The 22,847-nt window shown below is 43.3% G+C and overlaps 1 protein-coding gene across 4 annotated transcripts in view; it reads left to right on the top strand.

Annotated features, from left to right (window-relative positions):
* The window catches only part of SUSD6 (sushi domain containing 6), an 84,637-nt gene that overhangs the window by 56,686 nt on the left and 5,104 nt on the right, over positions 1-22,847 (top strand). For all 4 annotated transcript variants that reach the window (XM_085224952.1, XM_010711526.3, XM_019615640.2 and 1 more), the window contains exons 5-7: positions 16,388-16,585; positions 19,560-19,698; positions 21,089-21,510. In XM_085224952.1, the coding sequence (XP_085081078.1) occupies positions 16,388-16,585; positions 19,560-19,698; positions 21,089-21,510 (759 nt within the window). The remainder of the gene's footprint in view (positions 1-16,387; positions 16,586-19,559; positions 19,699-21,088; positions 21,511-22,847) is intronic.

Raw genomic sequence — 22,847 nt, 5'->3', positions numbered from 1 at the left:
GAGGTGTTTCATTCTGTTTACATTGTGACCTCTGTAGCACTTATTCTTCCTGTTTAAATGCATGTACCGTTCTGTGAAATTCTGTGTTGGTGTGAAAGAGAAGAGTTACAGAATGGTGATTGATAACATCCAATAAATTGACTTCTACTGTGTTTTTTTTTTTCCTGTGGAGTTCTGTTTTACTGTCTAGAGACTAATCTATCAGCATCAAAATAACTTCCTTTCCTGCAGCTTTTCCCACTAGATCTCGAAAGTTAGACATCTGTATTGCCTATGCAAATATTCTCAAGGAATCTGCACATTGCAGCTAGGAGTGTTCCCAAGAGCGTGTCTCCAGGGAACCAGCATTTCTGCTATTTGTAGTGTTTTTTATTTGAGTCTTGTATTTCCTTTCTGTGAGAAACTTCACAAAGTGGCAAGAGGTTGAACCATACAATCAAGTGGATCTCAAAGCTGCATGAAAAGCTCTTGTTCCACTACCAAGAAACCTGTAAGCACTCAATGGATATTTTCACCAAACCTTCTGGCAGACTCAGACCTCTAGAACAGCTGAAGAGGCAGCATAGTGCAGTCTGCCATAGATACTACACCCCTGCAAGTGGTATAGGGGCACTGATTGTGTAGCACTTATATATACTGTTCCTTGGGATTTTCTGTCACTGGTTTACTAATAAACTCTCCCTGGTCCTAAAGCTTGGTTTATAGACTTCACCAGACTATAATCCAGAGGGAGAAAATTGAACATCTGCTTCAGGGAGAAAGGAAAAAGAAACAAAACATTAACTTGTAAATCATCTGTTTAAACAGGGAAGGGAGACTTTGTGGTGCAGAGAATTCGTGGAGTACAGTTCTTTAAGGGACAAGGAAGTACAACTGAATGGCAGGGGGGCATGTTGCATTAGTTAGTGTGGGAAGTGATTTGTTAGTGTGAACACTCTTAACAGGGGGCTAGGGGGGAACAGTGGGGGTTTTTTTTGTTGTTCATTCGTTTTTAAGATTGAGGGAGTGTAAGATGGGAGCTCTGATGCTGGTGAAGAACTGGGATTTGGATACTGCTTCCCACCATATGAATCGTGCGTTGTTGTGGGAGGCAGATCTGGGTCCTGCTGTGTTTGTCTGAGGTCTCCCTGGGATGTTTTTGGCATTCTTCCAAGGTCCAGCCCCAGCTCTGCAGAAGTTGGAAATGCTCACGGATTTTTCCCAATCTGTGCTCAGTGCAGAACTTCTGGTGGCATTGAGGCATGCTGAAACAGTTTCCTCTCTTGTATCCTTCTCTGGGGAGCAGTTTAAAAGCTCTTTTTATATGTAAGGAATTTCTTGAAACTGCTTTGTTCTTGTGTGGTTTTGGGGAAAAAAAAAATGTAATTAACTGAATTTGTCCTACTGTCTTTATTGTTCTTACTTAATGTTTCCCATTCAAAGTGAGTCAGAAGATGATTGTGAAATCTTTTGTCTGCTAGATCAGTGTCTGTAGATATGAGCTTTCCTCTGTTGACCAGAGCAATGGAAAAGATTTTTATGTTCTAGAGAATTATGAGCCTTAAAAAAAAAAAAAAAAAAAAAAAGTCACCATAGTTTTTCTTTATACTCTGGTAATTGTATTTTAGAATAATCTGTCCTCCCACTTCATCTTGGTTCTCAAAATATTGTAGAAGTGAATTGTTATAATAAATTTTTATAACATAAAATTAGGCTTTTGTTCAGAAGTCTTCTGTCTATGCCAGTAGAGGTAAGGTGGTTCTGCACCTATTGGAACCAAATGTAAAATGTTGTCCTGATTGGATTGACAACTTGGAGAAAATGTAGTAAGTAGTAATGTAGTCCATGTATTAGTATCCACTAATATTTTGGCCTAAACATCATTGAAACTGGAAGATACAAAAACTGTCTTTGCAAAAAAAAAAAAAAAAAAAAAAAAGGAAAAAAAGCTGCAACAGCAACAAAAGCATGGCAAAAACCCACATAACCACGCCATCTCTTTTTATGGAGGTAGGCAGTTGAAACTGGAGAAACCATTGTCTGGTGTGAGGGAGCTTAGCAGGAGGTTTTTGGTGTATGGAAGATGGCTATGAAGAAAAATGACAGTGTGGTGAGTCTGTGAGAAGCTAAAGAGAGACTTGAAATGTCTGCAGCTTGATGTCAGTGCTGGCTGGAAAGTGTGTAGGACAGCAAGGAACAAGGGTGTTCAAAGAAACAAGGTTTTATAACAGCATTTGCAAATCAACTGAGTTGCCTGGAAGAACCTGGACTCCCATGTCAATAAGGCAGTGTCCTAGACCCCAAGATCTAGTCCCTTGAAGTGGTGATCTAGACTTAGTGTCCAAGTCACGAGTGATCCAAGTGAAATGCTAACCTCAAGGTGTGAATCTGGCTACTTTATGCAGCAAAAACTCAATCAAAACATTATTATTACTATCAACACTGTTATCTTGTTAACTATATGTTGCACTGAAAAATGCTCTTGCTGTTCTAGTAGCTGCTCTGACATGATGGATGGTGCTGTATAGATAATATGTAGATGAAGGAAGCCACTGGAGAGAGCTGAGCAAACAAGTGTCTCAAAATAATAAACTAAACTTAATTAAATGTCACAAACAACATCAAAATACACATAAAACCAGAACTCCAATCCCCTCCAAGAAACAGCAAAACCAACCAACCAACCAAAAAAACCCCTCCAGCTAGTAGAAAAGGGAATGTTGTTGAGTTAAAACCAGACGGTAACGCTGCAAGACAGTAATGCAGCATTTGTGTCCCTAGCCATGTGTTGGTTTCCTTTATTGCAGTAAAGGCTGAACTAAATTCCTGGCCAGAGAGACCTGTGTGAAAGAACTACCGAACTGTGAAATTCTGCATCTGGCTTGGCTTTCTTCATCAGGAAAAAGACCCAACTATTACAGCAGCCAAATTAATCTGTAAATCTTTGTCACCAGTGTAACTGATTTCATTGACCAGAACCTTTAAGCCATTACACAGGGCTCTGTAGACTACTGGAACTTCTGTATTCTCAAAGGTAAACAGGAAGGCTCTGTGAAAAGGAAAGCCAAGGCAAGGAGGCAAAAACTTCAGGTTACCTAGCAGTGGAATTTGTGTCTAGGCCTGTGCCCCTATGCCTTGGCTTTAGTTCCATCCACTAAACTGCAGTGTGTCCCTCTTCAAAGTTTCAGCTTTGCGCTGTGAGGAGGTACTGTTGCTACAGCCGTGGCATGTGTTGTGGCTGACTTTGTGGCACCAGGTAGGAACTGGAGTTCTGGTCTCCAAGCCTCTTTGAGCATCTGTCACAACTTCTGGCGTCCACTATCACAGGGGAAAGATCAAAAGTGTTATGAGAGGGTTTGCTTTCCCCCTACACCCTTTTAAAAAAAAAAAAAAAAAAAAAAAAAAAAAAACACCAAACCTTAGTATTTTTATTGCTATAAAACAAAGAAGGGTCTTTCTGTATGACCGAGGAATATAGATAAGGGACAATCTATAGTCTTGTATTTCTCATTCAAAAGCAGCAAGATGTACAGAGGCAAGTCTGAGGTATAGCAGGGTTTGGGGGGGGAGGGAGGTGGGGGGCGGTGGGCTCTAGGCTTTTTTAATGAGTATTTTATTTTTAAATTGTTATACTATGGGGTTTTGCTTATGTGTTTTATAATCTCTTTTAGTCAATGAAAGGAATGGTTTTTCATCTCTTCTTGAATTTTTCTCACATCTGGAGCTACAAATAGATCTTATCTTAGCAGGACCTACTCTAGCCTTATTATCTACTTTTTCAGCTGGGTATTTTGACTGGCCTGTACTTCAGTTCCAGCAGCTACAGTGGAAGTGTCCAAGGGCAGTAGTATTTCAGAGGATGAGAATTCTTCTTACACGCTTTTTCTGAACACTCGTTGCCAGCTATGAGAGGACCTTGGTTTTCAAACCTTTTTTCCAAGCCTGGTTTGTTTCAGTTTAGTGTTGTTTACAATGTATGGGTTTTGAATGAGGAGCCAGAAAAACAGAAAGGAAGACTTTGTGTTTGCTACAAGGTATATTTTTGACAATTTCCTGATACATTCTGTTAGGCAATTTGCAAATTTATATCCTTGGAGTTGCTTGGAGCTGTTGGTAGGTACTGGGAAAATGGAACTATAAAACAAACACTTTGAAGCTATTATGTCTGTATAATGAAACAACCTTCTCAAGAGGGAGAACTGGAAACATGAGTTCTTTTATATGCTATGTTTGTAAGTGTTATACTAAGTTGCAGTTTACTTTATGACATGCCATTTGACCCCAAGCAGAATCTGAGTGTGTGGAATGTGTGGGACTGAGCTCTGCAAGAATTGATTGGCTTCTGTGACTTGTAAATCAAAGCACCGGCAGCATCCCATCAGACCTTGGTGCCTTTAGCTGTTCAGACTTAGGTCATGTAAGTTACCAGTAGCTTCACTGAGTTATTTTCCTTCTTTCCAAATATTCTCCAGTTACTTGCATTGCTACTATATAGCGTAGCCCAGGTACCAAGTAGCTGCTGAGTTTCAGAGCAGGTTATACAGGGCCTGACACCACCTTTCCTACTGCCACCTTGTGAGTACTTAGGTTGCCCAACACTGTTAAAAGATTGGGCAATTTACAAAGGTGTGTCATAGATGACTCTTGTCAAGAGAAGAAAATTCTTCGTTTATTTTGAAGCTTGGTTCTTCAACTTCATTCTTAGAGCTTTTTGAATTATAGTCTAGTCTAGTTTGAGATTCAGCTAAGCAATGTTTGGAAATCAAGATGAGAATGGTTCAACTTGTAGTGTAGCTGGGAGGCTATAGGGCACTCATCTTTGGGAAAGCTAGGTTTGCCACGTGTAGTACTTCAGTCACTCTGTAGTCGAGGTGCCTCCAGCTTTGAATGGAATGACCTGAGGAGTGTCCCAGTGGGGCTATTTTTGCTTTCCTGCCAGACTGTGCAGAGAACTTGCTTGCGATATTGAGCTCCTGTAAAGCCTGTAGAAAACATGACCTAATATTTACAACTAAGCTAACCACATCTAGGGTGAAAATATGAAGTGTGCTTGAGAGGCTTTCCAGTGAGACAGGACTAATAACTCTTTACAGTTCTACCCAGCCAATGGTAAATGATTTGAATGCCTGTTCTGACAAGTCCCCTGGCAGAGATGAGTCATTCCTAGAGGATAAACAGATCTGCCCAGATATTAGATTCTGATTTGTTCAGTGGTCCTGAGCAGATCCAAAAGTCAGAAGAAAAATGGCTCGGCAGAATCACAAAGTATTCTCCAGTGTTCCTTGATGTTTAAAAAACAAAACAACCTTGAAGTTTCATGATTGCTCTCCTTTACCCACCACACCATAGCAAAGCTAGACCTAATGCAGAGAGGAACTTGAACCATTTCAGCCACCTAAGGCTTTGGGCTTTCCTGTTAGGCTTCCACGCAGATTAAAGTAGAACAACACAGCACAAAGCAGTCTCTTGTGTGCATGCCATTACTAGATCTGCCTTGGCCAAAATTCCATATTAGTACTTTTTGGATAGGCTGAGTCAGAGGCAACAGCTGCTGCTGCTGAAAGGATGAAAAATGAATCTGCTGCAAAAGGCTGATTAGTGAACGAAGGAGGCCTACCAGGACAGAGCTTTAAAGTTACTTGGCTAGCGTAGGGATCTTCTCATGCAAGCATAGGAAGACAGGGCTTCTTTCTAAACTCTAAAATTCTGGGTTTCCGCCCTCTCTCTGGTAAGGACTACCTCATTCAGTGCCAACTCACAAAATGAGCTGTGGCAGAATTGGGGTTAGAAGGAAGGCCTGGGTAAGGAGAAGCCCAGTGTTGTGTATTGTAGGTTAGCAGTAACTTCCTGAATTTCACCCTGTGGTGAAAGGAGAGCAGTGTAGTCCTACAACTGCTAGTGTTACCAGCCATGTGCCGTATTTCATCTGGAGTGTCTCCTGAGGCTAAAATGCAGGTCTCTTGTCACTTGCTAGTTGAGATGAGTTTTGCTTTGCTGTGTTGTTAAGGTATGTTCCCTTCAAAGAACTGTCCACTGAGCATCAATAATGGGATTTATTTATCAGTCAGACCAGTCAGCACAAATCAGTTGTCTCAGCAGTCTCAGAATCTAGTCCTCAAAATCAGCATGAGCAGGCGGCAGTTACCTTCTTTTCTAGGTTATCATCTCTCATTGGTTCTGCAGGTGGTTTTCCTGACACCAGATCCCATAGCGTTTGTCAGGCATTTATCCTAAGAAGACACCATTGGGTTATTGCTATACCCAAATGGAAAACTCAGGTGGGAACTGCCATGGAAACAGTGGGGTAAATGTGCAGATTATGTCTGAATTATGAGCAATTTTTAGGTTTGTACATTTCTGGAAGGAAATAAGCAGGGACCAAGTGAGAAAGCAAGGCTGTGGGAAGATCTAAGGTGGAGTTTAAAATTAGCCCCAGTAATCGAGGACAGTGGATATTACATGGCTTCAAGTACCATGTTAATGCCTTTTCTACTAAATCGCCTCTGCACAATAGGTGCCATTACTGCCTGTTCCCTTTTTGAAAGGGAATTTTGACAATTCTGTTATCTTTTTTAAATAATGTTTTTCTTGTTGCAGTGTAAAACAATATTTAGAATTGAGCTGCCAATGAGAGAAAAGGAGATACCTGGCAAGTTAACTGCCCCTGCCCAGTGTAGTGAACACTTTTGTGCTCCTCACATTTTGTAGTGAAATTTCTTAGAGCTTCACTCTAAAGCATGTGTAGCTTTCTTAGGGGCTCCCCTCAATCAAGAAAGAAAGGAAAGAAAATAGAAACTGGCTGGGTGTTTCTCATGCAATTGTGAGGGTTGAGGTTTCAAGAGCAAAATCCTGGATTCTGCTGATTGTATAAGGTTGTTACAACACTTCCTTAATTTCCTTCTCCTAACATGTGGCAGTAATTATAGGGTGGCTGGAAGAAGGCATGGGGAGGCCAGAAGTGGCCTTGGAAAACTTGAAAAAAAGAAATGCGTGTCACTTGGAAATCTCCATTGTGCCACTGGGAGAGCAGATTTCTTTGTTAGTCTGACTGTTCAGAGCCACTGTGCTGCTGACTCCAACTGTGCCCCACCTGCAAGTTGTTGCCAACTGGTTCTTCTTTTAGCCCTGGATTTCATCCTATTTTATCTGGCCTAGCATGCAATGAAGTCTGTGCCCGTGTTTCGGAGGGAGAAAGGAATTTGAAAGACACAAAATAATTCTTTATCTGCTTGGATTTTACTGAGGGAGTTGTCTAAATTATGTAGAACTGTCCAAGGGGCAAACATAGAAAGCTGCATTTTGTATCGAGACAGTCTGTAGCAGCCTCGAAGCACCAGTGGAAGCTTCATATAGCCTAAACATTTTGACTCTAGTAGAATGTAAATAGAATTTGCATTTGAGATCAAGATTTGATGCCAATAGTGCTCTTTTTAGGAGAGAGAGAAGCCACTGGAAAAATATAATCATATTTATAATGGAAAGGAAGACAAGACCCATAATTAATGTGGCATTAGCAGGCTTCCTCCATGGTTGACTAATCACAGCTGAGTGTTAATAAGCATAGAGTTTTTTTAAATACTGTTGTAACATGTTAATTAAGATAATTTGGCTCCATGTGTCCCTTGAGTTACCAGATGGTGACTGCATTGGTGGAAGGCTGCAATTAGTCTTTTGTTTCTTCCTTTTTTCTCCCCCTGCCCTGAAGAAAAGGCATTTGGGCAACAGGGAAGGAAGAAGAGGGGAAAAAAAGTAAAAGGCAACTTTAGCATATATGGGATGGCTGTGTGAGTGCTTGTGTCTAATTGTATAGATGTGTGGCTGTATGATTATGTATACGTACATGTATATGGATAATCTCTTTGCTTTGTTTCTTTCTCATTTACCCACGTTACGACATTAAGAAAAATAAGCCTCCTCTTCAGAGTATGTCCTTGATAGGGAAACTGTATTGTCCCAGTAAAGGTTCCTGTCATGCTCAGTTTGATATTCTATCACTGACTTAGGGTAAGCAGCATGTGGGGCTGGTAAAGACAGAGAGCTGATTTTTCAGTGAGCTTTGGCCTCTGCTCAATGCACTGAGCCCAAAGGAGAGTTATGTTTTGCAGTGTGTTTTTAGGAAGGCTTAAAATATTTTAGGGACAGGGTTGAGTAGAAATGCGTGTGCTCACAATAGAGGCTTTTTATTGACTTCTGCTTCCTGTAAGTAGCATATAAAGGGGTTCTTTAGCCTCAGCTGTTGTGACTGGGCTCTGACAGCAGCTGCTGTCTCAGGTTTGCCCCTCTGGGAAATGACCCATCTGCTCATGTGCTAGAGAAAGCCAGTGTGCTGGAAAGGAGAAAGTTCAAAATCTGTTGCCCTGGTTCCTGGCCTCATCTCTGTCAGAAAAATTGCAGATCAATGGAAGTCTTGGCCATCTGATTGTCTGTCTTTTATAGTGCGAATGTTTAGCCTCCAGCTAGAAATGCCACTATTTCTGGTGGGCATAGGCTAGCTTCAGCCTGGGTCTCTTTTCAGGTGTTGTATCTGTAGCTTCTATGTGTATAGCTAAAACATGCAGGCTAGCACACTTATGAGCAATGAGGAAAAAAACTCTTGAGGTCAGCAGAGCATGTTTCATCTCTACGTGGAAGACCTATCCATTTGATAGAGCAGAGGCTTTCTAATAACACGCAATTGTCTACTGCAGTTGAAGTTAATTTTTCTTGGGCTAAAAACTCCCCAAAATGCTGGATGTTGGAAAGGGGTTGCATCACAAATACAAGTCCCTGAGTGCGACCACAGAGCAGATCATTGCCATGCTTCTCAGAGCCAGCCTGCCAGGAGAAACTCCAGCCCAGACCATGTGGCTCTCTGTGTTCAGCACAGACCTGCTGTTACCTGCAGTGACATTTATCCATGAAACTCTTGATGAGCCATTTCCTGGCCTAGTATTGGTATTAATCTGAACACCTGGAGAACAGTGCTGGAGCAGCAAGTGTGTAAGGGGAAACTGCTGAAAGCTTTTCAGTGCATCCAGACAAACGTGACTGGATGGATACCAGAAGGTATTTAGCACTCAGAAATGGAGCTGTTCTCTGACTAGCTGGAGTGTGTGGGTGGAGGTGACTGGTTTTTGCATTTACCACCTCATGTCTTTCCTAAACACATCCCCTTGTCATTGCTTTCTCAACAAGAAGGAAGATGCAGCAGTGTGATCAAAGCCTATGTAGGTGCTTCATCTCTGCAAACCATCTGCCTGGGACACGGTTTTGCTTTGGCATAAGATGGTGTTTATTGACGTAGCTAGCTGTAAAAAGGGTATAATTGATGCAGGCTTGCTTCTTGCTAAAATGAAGCTGCTTCTTTAAGAAGAGGGTTCTGCAAGTTTTTTCTGCTGTTTATAGGCTAGTTTTTGTGCTTTTTAAGTTCATCACATTGTGAGGTATGGGTCTGCCCTACCATAGTGATGGGAAGATAGTGGGAAAGTATGAAACAATCACTTATCCAGGAGGGGGAAAAAAGGCTTTTAAAAACCAACAGGTTTTGACTTGCATGAGAACTTGCAGTTTGTTCTGTTAGGTATCAGCTGAGGCGCTGCAGTCTGTCTGCAGACTCTGGGAGGCCTATTGCCTTTGTTGTTGCTCAAGAAGCTGCTAAGTGAGCTTGGCAACTCTGGCTGGTTACCCTACTGCTGTGGCTAAGGACAGCAGTGACACTATTATCTGGTTGGGTCACATTCATGCTTCTCTGAATACCAGTGACAGAGGTTGGGAATGCATCCAATAAATAAAGAGATCCAGGAACAGGCAAAGGGTGGGTTAAATTGTTTCCTTATTGGCTTACCAAACAACCGGGAGATTAGTGCAGAGGTCAGGTAGTGCCTGCTGGTGATAATTGAAACTCTGAAAAGAGAGAAAACAATGTCTCTTCTGCAAATAGCAAATACAGCCAGAGCTCTTGCTAGCAAATTCATTCAGAGGCTTCCTAAGGCGAAACTAATGTTTGGTGCCACTCCTGAGTAGGATCCATGGGCAGCACTCTGTTTGAATTACCAGACCCTCCACAAGCCAAAACCAGCACTATTGCTGCTCTCTGACTTGCACTCCCAGCCCTCCATCTTGCTGGCTGCATCAGGCTGTCACATTTGTGTTGTAAAAAAAAGTATTCTGTAAAAAAGGCGGCTTGTGGATGAACTTAAATAATAATTGTAAGAAAAAAAGAAAAGCTATTGCTGCAGGCCAATTCAGGGCACTAACTGAAGAGAAACAGTGAACTTGGCTCTATTATTATATATATAACATTATCGATTAAACTTGAACCTCAGGTCTGGGGTGCTGGAAAAGGGCAGTGTCGGCAGAAGGCTTCAGCTGGTGTTTCTGACCACCCGTTTAACTGGAAGGACCCAGGTTGAGAGGAGTAGAGGAGGATTACTCTCAAGAGTGCCCTAGAGACGGGAGCTTTTGAAGATCCTTGCCAGAAGCTAGTAACAGCTTTTGCAGTTCCTTCTGTCTTACTGAAATGATGGGGACACACAAATTATCCAACTTGAAAATCAGAGGCCTCTACAGCAGGGACAAGTAATTGGATGATATCCCTATCTTGTATTTATTTTGGATGCCTTTCTAGAAGTGCAGTTTCTATAGCTAGTGGAGAGTCCTGCCTGAGAGAATAACAATGGCCCTGTTTCAGAGAACCAGAGGCTTGTGGACAGGCGCTTCCTGCTGCTGCAGTATTTGCTGTAGCAAATAAGGTAAATAGGCAGAGGCAGAGACTGAGGCCAGGAGGGAAACTCATCTGTGTGACAGGAGATATAAACAGAGACAAAAAGGGAAGGCAATCTTCCTTAAGCTGCTCAATGAAAATCCCACTGTAGGAAAGCCAGTATAACACAAGAAAGTTAGCATAAGGCTTCTGAGAGAGATAATAGCAGCATGAAGCAAATCATACCGTCTCTAGTACAGGAACAGTTTTTAAATGGGTGCTTCTGTGTTCTCCTTCACAAAGCTGTTTACTCGCCAGGTTGGACACTTAGGCACTGGTATGAAACAACCACAACAGGTTTAGCCAGACTGTCCGGGGGAGTATGCATCTTGTTAGACCAGGAGAGTGGTTTTTGTCTGTAGGATGTTTTTCCTCTGAGTCTTGATAACATCAGTTAAATGGAGTAAATCTTGAAGATGAGGAAAAAGAATAACAGCTTAGCATCTTCTGGTCTACCTATGGAAGGCCAGGAGATGCTGACAGATCTGAGCTGGGCACTTGTTAAAGGAGCCAGCTGAAGAGTTGTCTTCTACCCTGGCAGTGGGGTTTCATTTTGCTTGGTATCAAGGGGGTGGGGAACTGCAGCATATGAATCTGAAGGCTGGGCAGCAATCCCAGCCACCTTTCTTAAGAAAAGGAATAGCCTCCTGCTGGAGATTGCAGAAATCACATAATTTCCCCCCATGCTGTTTCCGAAATGCTTCTTGATGGGCTGGTTAGCATTCTAAGATGCCGCTATGAGGGCTGTCAAACATGCTGGAACACACATGTAGTCTGTGAGGAGCTGACATGAGGCCCAGTCTTGCTTCCTCTTAAAGTTACTGGAATTTGGACTGAATGTAATATGAACAGTAACTTTGATTTGTCAAAACTGTTCCTGTCCTATCTTTAGTGATTTTTGTGCCTTGCTGTGGAGAAGTATAATAAATTTTACTATGTTCAGTGCATAACATCCCTTTGTTGAGCAATATTTTCCCAATCTGTCCACCCACATAAGGTGAGCAATGCAGTGGTTTGTTATCGCTTAGTTACAAACCTAGTTACGCACTCCAGCAGGTGATGATTAGTATTTGTCTTCTTGTAAGAATGTATTGCATTGAGGAGGGTTTGGTTTTCATCATCTCTGCGAGGTCAGACTACTCAGCAAAGGAGGTGAGTGGCTGAAATACAATTTGAGTGTTTGGTGCAGAAAGAGATGTAAGACCCCTGCTAGGATCTAAGAGGTGATCCTTATAAAAAGAAACGAAAAGAGTGCAAAGAACCACAGCTCTGGTGAGATGCCTTTATCAACGCTGCCGTAGTATACTGAGTCTGCGCTAAGCAGGTCAGTACTGTGGAGCTTTCATACATCTGTGGTAATAGTCATATTTAAGTATATTTTAGTTTTATATTGTATGTGTAAGTGGACTGCATTGCATTTGTTCCTTAACACAATAGTCTGATCATACGTGGATTTGGGAAATCTGCTCATCTCTGAATTCTGCTCTTAGAGATCAGGGCTCAGCTGTGCCTCTCCTGTGTTTTGAATACATTACCCCCTCACTCTGTCATCCCACAAAGTTATTTTCTTGAATCTGTCATGTTGTCCGTGTTTGGTTCTGTGTAGCGTTTAAGTTGTTAGAAGCACTTTGTAGTGCTGTCTCTGGTCAGAGTCCAGGACTATGGCTCGGCTTCAGCGCAGCCAAGCTGTGGAAGATCCATTTCATTCTCTGGTGATTGGGTTAATCAGTTTGGCCTTCTGACGTCTTTTTTTGGTCTCCCAAATGAAGCCGTATTCCAACCCATCACAGCTGCCTGCAAGTCTGATCTAAGAGGAAGCAAGTGGGAATTGTTGAAGCCATGAGTGAGGAAGCCTGTGAAGGTACCGGTGCGATGACACTGCTTGTAGCTCAACAGAAAAGCAGTTCCTTGCAGCACAACACAACACTGCTTGTTGCCAAGTTGCTTGCTGTTATCCAAAGAACATATATGCGGGTAATGCTTCCTTCAAGGAGGATGGTATTTTCTCATGTGACGTAGACACAGAAATGGTGCTTACCATTTGATTTGATAGGAAGCTGGATGGAGGCTCATACTGGCATAGTATTCTTTTCATTCATGTATTAAAATCTTGTCTTTCATTTTTGTGGGCAATATATTAAATACCTAATATTTTGGAATGGCATCTGCAGAAACTTCAGTACGTGATTTTATTTCTGTCCATCAATCTGGAAGTGACAGTCGCTTTATCTCTGAACAGAGTTCAGTGGTGCGGAAAACGTTTGGTCTTTTCATCAGTTATCTCCTGCCTGCTTTCCAGCCCTGTGTGTTGGTAGAGAACCAGCTCTCAGGAGAGGTTAAACGTCAGTACCTCTTAGAAACTGGGCCTCGGGGAGTAGAGCTCTCCCTTCTTTGTGCAAAAGACTGTGATGTTCAAAACCACTGTCCCCTTGCATCCTCAGATCATGACAAATGATGGTGCTGAGAACAATTGCAAGCTTCTTAACTTGTCTTTGTTTTTCCTCAGTGCCTGGCACATGTGTTTGTTTCGGGAAGTCTCATGAACTCTGGGGTACTTCCGAGAACCTTGTGTTTCAGGGAGAGAGGTGATGACGCTCCTCTGTGTTTCTTTGTATTTCAAATAGAAGCTAATGCCATTGAGAATCTGAGCGAGTGATGTTAGGAAGTGAGTATGTGGTTACAATATCCGTTCTTAAGTGTCCCACTACTTAAGAGGAATTTTTGTAACCTTTTGGGAAGCTTCAATGTACCCACCGTGTGCTTCCTGCCTTTGAAAACTTGCCAAGAGTGTATCTGCGTATGCTGCTTTTGCAGAGTCCTTTGAAACGTGCCCTGTCCCAGCTGGGGCTGAAATACTGAAAAATTCTCCTCCGTTGCTTGGTTGGTGTGGCTCAGAAAGCATTGGGCAGTATGCCAAAATAACGTTAGCTTGAGGCTGGGCAGCAGCATGCAAAACCTCAGCGAAGGTTGAAAGCACGTAGGCTGGGAATGGGAGCTGGCGGAAGGACTGGGGCAGGTTCCCTGCTCCCAAACCTTGCACTGCCCCTTCACAGCATGGCCACGCTCCAGGCTGCTGATAGACTGCTCTTCCCTTCTGCCTGTGTCCTCCATCCATGTGTGTGGCCAGGAGAGGCCTGTTCTGTTGGAGTGAAGGTGTCTTTTTTTGAAGTGTTTGTGGTGTTCTTTGGTGTTAGATGCCCTCAGGGAGAGTTAGGAGGAAAAGGGGGTGATTGATTCTGAAGCACTCATGGATGAGGACAGCTCTAGGTCAAGGGGCTGAGCACATAATGAGCAGCTGCCCCTCTCCTTGCTGCTGAGCAGCCTGTGGAGGTGGTGGGGAGCAGACCGGTCTGCAGTGGCATAGCTGCAGATCTGATCCTAAAGCACCTGCACAACAAAGCCAAATTAAGGTCCCATGGGATTGCTTATGCCATGGTATTTGCAGGCCTTTGAGAGTTCCACTACGGTTCGTGAGTGCCTTTTTGGTTGCTAGCTTATTTTTGCAGATAACTCAGTACACATGGGTGACAGAGGGAGTTCTGGCTGCAACTGGAGAGCAGAGACCATGTGAATGCTACTGAGAAATAGCAAGCTTCCTTTGCTGGGTTGGGCTGAGCTGGTCACTCCTCAGCCCTCTGAACAGCAGCTCTCTGGCTCTACCAGCTTACGATTTGATTTTAGGGTTCTCAACAGAATCTATTGCTCTGTGTGACCCTCTACAGCACCCAAAGGGGCAGGCTTCCTGCAGGGAGCTGTGCTAGCCATGTCTCCATATCTCATCTGCTGACTAACGAAGGTCTTAAAGCAGAGCGGCCAGCAGCCCATAGGGCTCCTCCGGAAATGGGAAACTTGTGTGCATGTGTGGGAAAGTTTCTGCTGGAGTGAGGCAGCATGGCAAGGGGCTCAGATGGCCCCTAAGCAATTCCAGATGCCTACTATGGCATCAGAGATGTGGGGAAGCTGTCCCTGCTGCTGTGGCAACGGAGGTTTTTCCCACAGCTCTCTGCCATTGCTTGGAGAGGTACTTGCTGTATGGTTGAGAATATTTCTAGTGCTTAAATGGGTCCTTGCAATTTAACAGAAAGCACCTCTGTCCTGTAGAAGTGCTTAGATGTGAAATGTGTGGTGAGTCTGTCACTCGGCTGCATTGGATGGGCTTTCAGTGAAACCATGTTTTAGCTGTGTAAGGCAAAGGGTTAAAACCTTGGTTACAACATTGGAAATGGTCACAGAAAAGAAAAATAAACTTAGAAGCTGCAAATCAGTGTTCGGGAGGGACAGGACAGTGGCTTCTCTGAAGCTTATTTAAGAATAAATCCCTTTGAGAACAAAGTCTTATTGAAAGGCTGTTTCTTAGACCCCTGTTAACCTTTTCTCTCAAAAAGTAAATTGAATTGCAGTTATAAAGCTGGCAGAACTCATACCACAGGGCTTTTGGCTTCACTCAGCACTTCATCTTGGGTTTTACTGGCATTTACAAGGCATTGCCTATGATGCATCCACACATGTGATTAGGCTCAAGGGTCACTTGCACTGCAGCAACGTAGCAGATTTTTCTGCAGTGGAACATACCTCCAAAGTTTTCTCACTCTTCTTAGGCCTTGCACAAAACCCAGTTAACTGAAGCTTGCCCAGTTGGTTTCTCACATGCAAGGATTAGGGGCAAGCCTGGATAACTGCACTGTGGTAGAATAGAGTTGGTGGGTTGCTTGGTTCTCCATGCCCCAAAATACATTTGGAAGGACGTTTCATGTACTTTCTTTTGTGAAGCTTGAGAAGTTGATCCAATTTTACAGATTCCTCCCTTATAGTCAGGTGGGTGTGTGGCAAGAAGGTTTATTAAGGCAATCATCAAGAGCTGCCAAAGGAGATGAAATTCTGAGAAGCACAAACCTCCTGTTTCTAGTGCAGTTTCCTCATTTATAGTTGGTTTTTATTTGAATAACTATTGAAAATTCTAAGAGAAACATTCTCGCACTTAGTATGTCTGTATCTATTAGGATAGGGGAGATACAAAGAGAAATGCAGAGTACTTTCAGCACTGCAGACTTCATGTAGATAAATGAGTGGTTTATGTTAAAAATATCTTTGTAACTAATTGCTTTTTTAAAATAGGCTAGAAAATGTGGTTCTAGTGCAGGACGATATGTAAAATCAGGGATTTTAACTTCTGGGTCAGCTCTGTACCTTGACACTGTATCTGTAGTACAAGGTCTTCACATTCCTCATTCATTTCAGAAGAAGGTCTTGCCCTTCTTCCATATGAGGCTTGGAAGGCTAATCAGAGATCCTGGCTGTTCGCTTCAACCCCAGTCACTCGTGAAACTGCTGTGGGGAAAAGGTAACATCAAGGATTTTCTGGGCCTCTCTTATGCAGAATTCCCGTTGGAACAAACTTAAATGTCACTGTGTGAAAATATCATCCGTTCATTGCCTGTCAAATAGGTTGTATGGTTGGGATAATAAGCTGTGCTTAGCAGTCACAAAAGACATATCAGAGGTGAAACTAAGCAGTATCTTTTGCTGTTGTGTGACAGTCTTTCTTCTTGTTTTCAGTAGTTTCTTCTCAATTTAGTGAGTGTTCTTAGGTGGAAGTTAATCTATGTGCAATATGCAGCAGACATTTTCCTCTGAGACAACTACTACAATGTTTTCTCTCTTTTCCAGATTGTCCCCAGCCACCGCAACCTGAGAATGGAGGCTACAAATGCCACCCTAGTCCCTGCAATGACCCTCTGACTTCAGGCAGTGTCATAGAGTATCTGTGTGTTGAAGGCTACATGCTGAAAGGAGACTATAAATACCTGACCTGTAAGAATGGAGAGTGGAACCCTGCCATGGAAGTTAGCTGCAGACTCAGCCCGGGTGAGCGCTCACTTTATTCAGCGGGACTTTCAGAATTACACTGTCCTTAACACTGGCTTTTCAGATTCACTTTAGACAGTGCTGTGCTGAAGCAACCCATACTGCTGTGCCTACTGCTCCAGCAGTTTTCTAAATGCAGCTCACAGTCATAGCTCTTTATCAGAAATGCCTCTTGTGTAGCTACCCATCAGGTGCTAACTCAGGAGTCCTTTCTACAAAGAGAAAGCCTATGGAAAGTAGTATAAAGCCATGTTACTTGTTACTTAGGTGAACTCTTACTTTGACAGCTCTCATCCCAGAAACAGGCAAGGCCTTGAAACTGAAGCATTTTTCCTGTCTCCATTTTTGCTCCTGATGGGTTTTTACAGTGCATCTTCCTCAGTGGTGTACCCTTCTGTCCACATGTATATGCATGCCAGTACACAGACCTGATCTCCTTCTTTGCAAATTAACTAACTATTGGCCTCCTGTGGCAGAGAGCTTCATGGTGCTACTTTATACTGTACTGGCAGGAAAAGACATTGCTGACAAATGGTGTCTGTTTCTCTCCAAATGGATATGAGCAGTTTTTGTTTTATGGGTTTTTACCAGCTGAATGGGATTTCCTTGATGAAAGCATAAAGGTAGAAAGATTTGCAGGAAAACTCGTTGCTCAGCTCCTATCTGCTGCCTGCTTTTTTGCATTTAAAGCATGGGTACTGGATAAAGAGAAAATCCTTCTGCTCTTCAAGTTTGGCCTGCTGTTAGAATTTTACTGCTCAGTCATCCAGAGTCAGCAAGATGCATGCAGTCTAAGGTTATATCTTGTAATCCACAAAGCAGAATGTGTTAGCTTAATCAGAAATAGACACAAAAGCATGTTCAAGGCCCTTTTGGAGCTAGCTGCATATCTGAAAACTCTAGAACATCCTGTCCCGTGCCAAACACACTATCAGTATCTGTCACGGCCACTCCAACAGCTCCTTCCTGTGACGTATAAGAAGGTGGGACTGGAAGTTCACCAGGCAGCAACTGGATCCTGAAGAGGTTTTTCAGATTCAGCACAGGCTTCCTTTCTATGGCAATCCCCTTTCCCCTTGCTGCACCCAGGCGGCAGAAGAAAGCTTTGCAACTGGAACTCTGGATGGTGGATTGTTCCTGCACAATGGCGCTTGGTTTACTTCAGGGTTAAAGGAATTGTGTTGTGATGAGACGTAGTTCCTCAGATTTCCTTAACATCCTGTAGGTTTGGTGGCCTTAAAATGTATGGGGTTTCAAAAGCCTGGCTGAGTGATAAAGCTATTGATTTCACAGTACAGGCTTTGAAACAATTGCTCAGTCAGTTGAGGTTTAACGAACAGAAGTCATCCACAAAACAAAAAGGAGAAAGACTGTAGAAAGAAAGTGGGTAGGTCTTAAGATGATGGATGATGGGTAACATCTCTCTTGGTCCATACACAACAAATGAAATCCCTGACAATTATCAGATATTTTCGGTAGCTCTGAGCCTGTCAGCCTCGCAGCCTTTTGGCAGCTTCTTGTGAACATCCTGCTGGAATCTGAGGTGGTGGGTGTGCTGAACTGTACCCTGCGTGGTGAGCAGTCTTGCAGAATTGTATATCAATTCTGAATGTAGAGCACTCCTGCTTGCCTACCTTCTTCCCTGTCAGTGTATTTGTAGTGCCCTGAATAATCTTGAAAATTGAAATACGTACTCAGCCTCGTTTACCAGAAGGAAAAATGTAGTAGGTGCACTTTTGACTTGGGAACGCTTCAAGCTACTTTTGAACTTGTTTCCAGAAAATTTTCAGAACAATTGAACCAATTAGTTTAATCTTAAAAGAAGATAAAATGCTGACAGTCTTTCCAAATTACCTGTTTTGGGTATACCATTCAGGCTATACCCAAGCTATAGCTTAAAAACAATGGTCCTCCAGCTTTTTTCTTCTGTTTGTGTGCTCTCTTTCCTCTTTATCTCTCTATGATAATTATTTTGCAGTTTGTCAACTGTTCACCAGAGAATATGATAAGTGTAGCAAAAAGAAATTGTGGAATTGCATAGGTAGGAATTTCCTGAAATGGACAGTAATGTTTGCTGATGGGGTGCTGAGGTGTGTAGAGATCTACCAAAGGCATAAATTAAGGACAGAGAAAGCACATGTACAGGCAATTATACGCTTTAAGGAGGTGAAAGAACTAGCGTGACATTCTAGGCATGACATGCAGTGCTCAGCTATGCCAGCTCCAGGCCCTTCTCTGCCAACTCCTAATATATTTGTGCCTTGCAATGGACCTTTAAAAGTCAAAATGTTTCTTGTACAGTCACGCAGCACAGATGAGGAAAGGGCAAGGGGGGATAATGTGGACAGAGCAGAGTATGTGTACCTAATACTGAAAACTCAGTGTCTTAAAGCAACAGCTCCCTTCCTTCTCCATTTCCTGCGCTGTGTTTGTGTGAGAAAGAAATGGAATACTTCTGCATCTTAAGTAATAGCAGGCCAGGTGACTTCCACTCCCTTTCTTTGGGAAACTGTTCAATTAGTCAAGAAAATCCATTGTTTGGAACTTTTTCTATTGTTTGGCCTTAAAATATCCTGCTTTTTGTGCTAGACAATTGCTGACCTTGGTGGTGACATCAGGACTTTTTTTTGTTTAACTGGGTGCTCAATCAGATGTAAATATAACATGACCCTTACCATCGCTCCCCCGCTGTCTCTATGTGACCTATGCATCCTTTTTCTGTGCGTGCCATATGTTTTTCCAGAGTGCCCTTATATGTGCATGTTTTGTTTCTTGTTGCCTTTACAGTTGATGGAGAGGGATCAGTTTAAGCTCTGAAGGATGTAACTGCTCTGCCTTGACTTTACCAGAAACTTGTGCTCTTCGTCTTTGCACCCAAGTATAACTCTGGAAAGAAGGCGACTTGAATGTTACTCGTTTCCTACAGCAGTAATTTAAGAGAGTGAATCATTTTGTGTTCCTCTTGATTTTACAGAAAAGGACTCCCCGCCAACGATTGGAGTACCTACGCTATCCATAGTAGCCTCCACAGCGAGCTCTGTTGCTCTGATTCTTCTCTTAGTTGTGCTGTTTGTTCTGTTGCAGCCAAAGCTGAAGTCGTTCCATCACAGCAGGTAAGTGTAGCTGGGGCTTAGACAGGCTCCAAGGTATTTTGTTTCTCTGCAGCAGAGAAACTCAACAAGGGGCTTGGTTTGGGCCTTCGTTTTACTTCCCTGCTTCTCTACTTCTGCCCTGTGAGTCAGGGCAGTTCCCATGAGAGGCTATTTTCAGTCAGAAACTTTGGATAGACTAGAACCTACGTTTGGATTACAGAGGGTAGATTGGTGACAAGGAGTGGCAACAGTACAGTCTAATTTCCAGGAAAGAGGAGGCAGTGTTCCTGTGTCGTATCTAAGCTATTCTTCTAATAGACTGTAGATCTACATGGCTGACTTCTTTTAGCCTGCTGCAGTGAGCTACCTGTGTGGGCAGAGGGTTGTCTGGGTTTCACAGCTTGGCTTCACTGCCTCCCTTCTGTTTTCCCAGAAATAAGGTGCCTGTATATGAATGTTCTGCCCCACACTGCTGTATTCCTCACATCACTGGCTCCTCTGCCCCATCATCCTCCAGCAGTAGTTTGAAACGCTGGCCAGCAATACCCATCTGCACTCACTTTTCTGTCATGCCATCTAATTTGTGGTTTCTTTGCCCTTTTTTTGTGGCCTTAAATGTTAAAAGTTATAATTTCCTGCCTCTTCTAGCCATGGGTAGTTACTGAAGTAGGTGTCTGGGTATATATGCATCTCCCCATGTCTGTCCACGTGGTCCTATGATCCTGAATCCTGCCAGTATTGCTGATGATGTACATGCGCGAATATGCCATGGTTGCTTGCGCACGGAGGAGAGCCCTCCTGGCCTAGGTCTGTGGATGAGAGAAGGGACCCAGCTGTAATACTGCTGCCAGCTGATGGCAAAAGTGTCATTGTGGAGTCCTTCTTCACAACAAATGAGTAATATTTCATAAATAAGAGCAGAGATGTGGCTGTCCAACACTGGGGGAGGTTCAGGGGCCAGGCACAGGAGTTTGTCCTTTTCTGCAGAAGTCTAAACCAGTATGGCAAATACAAATTCAGTCTCAGGACTCTGACCCATTGACCTAGGTTTATCCACACTGTGACAACTGAAGAGCTATCCGACCTACCTGTGCTAGCCAGCTATCTTACCAACAGCATAGGTCCCTGAGTCACGATCTTTGCCAGATTTAGCTATTGAGGCAGATGAGGTGGGAGTATAACCTTCGTCACTTTGAATTATAGCCCCAATCACGTGTATGGCAGTTCACAGTAGAGCTTCAAAGCCATGCTTGTTTAACTTTGGTAATCCAGCATTCATGTTTGTAGTGAGCATTATAATTTTGCTGTGGTGAAGGTGGGAGGCTGCTGGGGTTCTTGGTAATGAAAATATATATAAAATGTAAGTGCTCAACTTTTCCCCCCCCCCCCCTTTTTTTTTTTTTTTTTTGAGGCGAGACCAAGGTGTGTCTGGGGATCAGGTCTCTATCATGGTGGATGGTGTCCAAGTGGCCTTGCCATCTTACGAAGAAGCAGTGTATGGCAGCACAGGGAACTGCATTCCACCCTCGGACTCCCGGGTGCAAATTGTGCTGTCAGAGGGAGCTGGGCAGAACGGAACCAGAGAGATGCAGCAACAGGACCAAGGGGTTCGCAGTAGCCTTGATAGAGAAGATGAAGCCCCCGGACACTCTGGACTGTGTGAAGCTAGTGGTTCTCAGCGTTCTGAAACTGTTCTTGTGCATCAGGCTGCTACCTCTTCCTGGGTAGCTGGGATGGCTAGCAGTAGACCTGTACAGAAAGAACTCCAAGACTCAGAAAGCAGTGACATACAGAGCCTTTTATCACTCACTTCCTCTGAGGAATACACAGATGGTATGTGATTTGGGCAAGGAGCACTATATGAGACTCTTAAAACAGTATGCTGGGGTTCATAGAATCATAGAATGGCCTGGGTTGAAAAGGACCACAATGATCAAATAATTTCAACCCCCTGCTATGTGCAGGGTCGCCAACCACCAGACCAGGCTGCCCAGAGCCACATCCAGCCTGGGCTTAAATGCCTCCAGGGATGGGGCATCCACAACCTCCTTGGGCAACCTGTTCCAGTGTGTCACCACTCTCTGTGGGTTCTGTTTCTCAATCTTGATTCAGCAAGCGATTTGCAGAGAAATGCCGACCTCAAGCATCATTGTGCAAAGGCAGTAAAATAGCTGCATTTATGCAAAACAAGTAGGTGGAAGTGGGAGGGTATGGGGTATGCTTGAAATACAAAGCCCTTGTAATGTTTAAGCTTCTTCATTTTTAAATGACTTTAGTAAGCAGCTTACTGTCACAGTACATGTGGTGCTGCAGCCCAGGCATGTGAGAAAACACACAAAAACACAAGGAATGTGTTTGAACTTACTGTAGAGAGCAGAGGTACAAGTCTCTTTAATAGTTAGAGGATCTTGTGTTCTTAACTTCACTGTTCTACCCTGAAGCTGTTACTTTACAATGGCAGAGCCGGTGTGAAGCTGCAGCCTAAGATTGCTTCTGCAGAGACTGCTGTGTCTTCAGACAAAAAAAGATGTAACTGGCTTGTAGGTAGCTCAGGATAGAACTCATCCAGAAGCCTTGCAATAAAAACAATTAAAGGAGATTTCCACTGAAGGGTGGAAGTGGCAGCATGTACAGAGATGGGCATTAAACCTCCAGTATGTAAACAGTGGAAACCTAAAAGTGGTGCTTACTCAAGAGAGTCCACAGCATACTTATCACAGTGTGTTACCTCTGCACTATGTCATGTTCTGTCACTGCCTGGAAACACGTATGCTTCTGATGTAACTTGCACGATAACAGATTGCCCTATAAAGCAGAAAACCATAAGGCTTGTGCTTATGGTTCAAAGATAAGGAAGCTCCAGCTACTGGAGGAGTCAGATCAGGGCAGGTGTTATCTGAGTATCCTCAGCCACTCCAGACGTAGCAAGAAACAACTTGTCTCAGACATGTTGAAAAACTAAGTGTTTGGTGAGGTCATGGGGAAAAAAGAGAAGGAAGCTATTACCCTTCCCTGCACAATACTGAGGCTTTAGTGGGAATATTTTTTTCTTCTTGTGGGACTTCCAGTTTAAGAGGGAGGTGGGGGAAACTGGACAGGCACTATTGGAAGCCTGCCAAGACAGTTGGGGGGCCTGGGAGGGAGCTGGGCTTAATCTTGTGAAACATGAA

Source organism: Meleagris gallopavo, chromosome 5, assembly GCF_905368555.1.
Source record: "Meleagris gallopavo chromosome 5, MGAL_WU_HG_1.1, whole genome shotgun sequence".
Lineage (NCBI taxonomy): Eukaryota > Metazoa > Chordata > Aves > Galliformes > Phasianidae > Meleagris > Meleagris gallopavo.
Note: the sequence above shows the minus strand (reverse complement) of the source record. Positions and strands in the feature narration are given on the sequence as shown.